General features: G+C 51.4%; 1 protein-coding gene across 1 annotated transcript; it reads left to right on the top strand.

The window, feature by feature from the left end:
- Mars2 (methionyl-tRNA synthetase 2, mitochondrial) lies at positions 1 to 2152 on the top strand. The gene has a single exon (XM_048345028.1). The coding sequence runs from the start codon at positions 315 to 317 to the stop codon at positions 2079 to 2081; it is 1767 nt and encodes a 588-aa protein (XP_048200985.1). The 5' UTR covers positions 1 to 314; the 3' UTR covers positions 2082 to 2152.
- The last annotated feature ends 2330 nt before the right edge of the window (positions 2153 to 4482 follow it).

Below are 4482 nucleotides of genomic sequence, written 5' to 3'. Positions count from 1 at the left end.
CGCGCACACACAAAACAACTGCAAGCTGGCGGCCTCTGGCGTCTTGACGTACGCAGAGGCCGCGCAGGACCTCGTCCGCTCGCGGGGGCACCACCGGCGGGACAGAAGGCCGCGGGAGTGATGACGGAGGGCGACCGCGAGAGGCTCCCGAGCCTAGGGCTGGAAACGGACGGAGGCGGCGCCAGACGCTCGCCGCGGTGTTCCTTCGGCTTCCGGTCGGAAGCGGCGGCGCGGGAGAGTGCGCATGCGCCCTTTGTACGCCTGCACGCGTGCGCCCCACCGGCGGCCGTCACCGCCTCCGGCCGGTGTCCGGGATGCGACCGGTGTCAGTCCTTCGGCTGTGGAGACGCCCGGGGCCCCGCAGAGCCGCTGTCCCGGAGGGCCCGGCACGCCGCTATGGCTCGCACGCTCCGCCTGGCCCCGACCCCGCTCGCGCCCATTTCACCACCCCCATCTTCTACGTGAACGCTGCGCCGCACATCGGGCACCTGTACTCGGCGCTGCTGGCGGACGCCCTGTGCCGCCGCCGCCGCCTGCTGGGCCCGGGCGCCGCCGCGCGCCTCTCCACCGGCACCGACGAGCACGGCCTCAAGATCCAGCAGGCGGCCGCCGCCGCGGGCCTGGCGCCGCTCGAGCTGTGCGACCGGGTGTCGGCGCAGTTCCGGCAGCTGTTCCGCGCGGCCGGCGTCTCCGCCACCGGCTTCACTCGCACCACCGAGCCCCGGCACCGCGCGGCCGTGCAGCACTTCTGGGGGGCGCTGCAGTCCCGGGGGCTGCTCCGCAAGGGGCTCTACGAAGGCTGGTACTGCGCCTCCGACGAGTGCTTCCTGCCCGAGGCCAAGGTCACCCGGCAGCCGGGCCCGTCGGGGGAGCCGTCGCCCGTGTCCGTCGAGAGCGGGCATCCAGTTTCCTGGACCAAGGAAGAAAACTACATTTTCCGGCTTTCCCAGTTCAGGGAGCCACTGCGGCAGTGGCTGCGCGGCGACCCGCGGGCCATTACCCCGGAGCCCTTCTATCAGGCCGTCCTGCAGTGGCTGGAGGAGGACCTGCCCGATCTGTCTGTCTCTCGGCGGAGTAACCACTTGCACTGGGGCATCCCGGTGCCCGGGGACGAGTCCCAGACCATCTACGTGTGGCTGGACGCCTTGGTCAACTACCTCACCGTCATCGGCTACCCGGACGCCGAGTTCGAGTCCTGGTGGCCGGCCACATCGCACATCATTGGCAAGGACATCCTCAAGTTCCATGCCATCTATTGGCCGGCTCTCCTCCTAGGGGCCGGCTTGAGCCCACCGCGTCGCATCTACGTCCATTCCCACTGGACGGTGTGTGGCCAGAAGATGTCCAAGAGCGTGGGCAACGTGGTGGATCCCGGCGCTTGCCTCGAGCGCTACACGGTGGACGGCTTCCGCTACTTCCTCCTGCGGCAGGGGGTTCCCAACTGGGACTGCGACTACTACGACGAAAAGGTGGTCAAGCTGCTGGACTCGGAACTGGCCGATGCCTTGGGAGGGCTTCTGAACCGATGCACCGCCAGCAGAATAAACCCTTCCGGGACTTACCCAGCCTTCTGCGCTCCCTGCTTCCCCAGGGAGCCGGGCCTGGCCGGACCGGCAGCGCGGGCTCAGGCCGAGGACTACGCGCTTGTACATGCAGTGTCCGCTTTGCCCCAGCAGGTCGCTCACTACTATGATAACTTTCAGATCTATAAAGCTCTGGAGGAGGTATCCAGCTGTGTTCGGCAGACAAACGGATTCGTCCAGAGGCATACGCCATGGAAACTGAACTGGGAAAGCCCGGGGGACGCTCCCTGGCTGGGCACTGTGCTCCACGTGGCCTTGGAATGTTTGCGAGTCTTTGGAACATTGCTTCAACCTGTTACCCCAGACTTAGCCGACAAGCTGCTCTCCAGGCTGGGAATCTCCACCACCGAGCGGGGCCTTGGAGAGCTCTGTTTTCTGCCCCGGTTCTATGGACATGCATGCCCTTTTGAAGGGAGGAAACTGGGTCCTGAAACTGGGCTTTTGTTTCCAAGACTGGACCAGTCCAGGTCTCGGCTGGTAAAAGCTCACAGGACCTAGAAACTCAATTCTTACTTGCTTGTGGTAAAAGAGCAAAGGCGTTTGTTGTTGGTTTGTTGTTTTTTTTTCTTCATTTTTAAAAAAGTTATACCACCTTTTGTTTTCTAAAGTGTTGGATCAGATGATCACAAAGTTTGTCACTGTGAAAAGCGATTTTGAGCCTGTCAGGTGCCTACCCACTGTCCACTTGTTTATGTCATTAATCACTCCTTTTTGGCATCAGTGTATCTTCAGGGAAAGATGGTTAGTTATTTGTTCAAACTACCTCTCATGGCATCTGCCTCTTAGGCTAATTAGTAGTGATGCCTTATGTTGAGTAGGAATTGCCTTGTGCTTGCTAGGCAGATGTTTTATTTATGACCCCATACCTCAGCCCAGTTAGTCATACTTTGTTATATAGATTGGGTCTCCTGTTATAAAAACGGTTCTTGGGCTGGGAATATGGCCTAGTGGTAAAGTGCTCGCCTCATTTACATGAATCCCTGGGTTTGATTCCTCAGCATCACATATATAGAAAAAGGCAGAAGTGGTGCTGTGGCTCAAGTGGTAGAGTGCTTCAGGCCCTGAGTTCAAGCCCAGGACTGGCAAAAAAAAAAAAAAAAAAAAAAACCAACCCCCAAACAAAAAGGATTCTTTTCATTGAACCTGTAAATGCTGGTATCTTCAGTTAGATTTTTGCTCATCTTCATTCCCTTCTTTAAGTTTTCTCCCAAGTTAGGTAGGACTTGGTTTTGTAGTCTAAACTTTGGGCTTTGTAATATTACGCTTGAACCACTAGATGGCTCTGGTCACACACAATTACTTGAGATTAGGGTTTAAGATGTTTAATTTTCTGCTTTACAATTTCACAGATTTTCACATTTTTATTGCTTTCCTTTAAGATATAATTGTGAAACCATTGCTGTTCTAATAGAAGGTAATACAAATACTGTCATTCTCAGTTTTCTAAGACTACTGAAAAACTATATTCTCTTAATAAGTCAATACATCAAGTTATAAACTGTAAAGCTCTTTTAAGGTACTTGGTATGTTAAAAATTTTAAACTCTTAATAACATTAGGTTACATGACTAAGAACTTCAAAAGGGCAATGTAGTGTCTTTGTTTTAATCTTTGTGACTTTTTTTTTTTGGTGTTGATAATGGGGCTTGAACTCAGGGCCTGGGCACTGTCCCTTAGCTTTTTTGCCCAAGGCAGCCTCTCTACCCCTTGAGTCATGGCTCCACTTCTGGCTTTTTGGTGGTTAATTGGAGATAAAGAGTCTCACAAAATTTTCTGCCTGGGCTGCTTTCCAACTACAATCCTCAGATCACAGCCTTCTGAGTAGCTAGGATTACAGGTGTGAGCCAATGGCACCTGGTGTTATGATTTCTTTTGGTCACTCAGGATCTACAGTACAGCATAGATTGTATAATGTTACAAATGTTAATACATTTAATTTCAAGTAGTTTTTGCTGGTTATTTCTGCAGTTCTTTTAACTTAAATTATTAAAGGTTAAGGTTTTCATTACCTTATTCAAATCTGTTGTATTTGTTGAAGGTGATGGTGAAGGGAGGAAATGATCAATGCTCCAGGAATCTTAAGCTGGATTTAAGGGGTCTTTTGAGGGCCATGAGAGAACATCATAGATGTCAACTTACCAATTTATATAGTTACTACAACATAGCATGCAGTGTTCTAACTTATGGTAGATTAGAATGGTAGGCCAAAGTTTGCCTAAGCTTGCTTTGGATTATTCATTGAAGTATGGTAGCAAACAGAGGGCTTACTACAAAGTAAAATTATTGTGCTGGGCAGTTACTCCAGTTTATTCTAGGTGCCACCATTGTTTCAGTTTCTGTTTATTCATCTGTGAGGAGATTTCCAGTTGCTTGGAAACATTGCTTGGGAAGAATGCTTGAGGGCATTCTAAAGGTGAAGGAAACAAATGTTCCCTTGGACTGACTATTATCATTCTGAGCCTTTCATTTAACATGTTCTAATTAACTGCTGGGATTACCAGGGAAGGCTTGTAGAGCGGAGAATATAATATCTCCTGAAGCTGGATAGATCGAGGTGGGAAATGGCATGTGTTTACATAAAAGATTTGGAAAACCAGTTACGTGATAACCTGTCTTCAGAGTACTCTGAAAACAGCATTCACAGTTCCTGTCATGGATCCACACAGGGTATTTTCCAACTGAATGATCTTATGGTCCAGTGCTGGTCAACAGACTGAAGCTTGGCTTGCTGGAGTTAATGAAATTCTTTCTGTGATGGCTTCCTTTTGAAGTCAACTGGCTAACAGGATATGTGTGGTACTGGAGGCATAAGGAAATAAGAACCAAGAAAGAGGGCATGCATTACCACAAAGGACAGGAGCCTGGTGCCGGTGGCTCATGCCTGTAATTCTAGCTACTCA

This window comes from Perognathus longimembris, chromosome 4 (genome assembly GCF_023159225.1).
Source record: "Perognathus longimembris pacificus isolate PPM17 chromosome 4, ASM2315922v1, whole genome shotgun sequence".
Classification (NCBI taxonomy): Eukaryota; Metazoa; Chordata; class Mammalia; order Rodentia; family Heteromyidae; genus Perognathus; species Perognathus longimembris.
This window is presented reverse-complemented; position numbering and strand designations above follow the sequence as displayed.

Bases quoted from the DNA above. Each gene is read 5' to 3' on its own strand.
- Mars2 (XM_048345028.1), top strand. From the start codon at position 315: ATGCGACCGGTGTCAGTCCTTCGGCTGTGGAGACGCCCGGGGCCCCGC.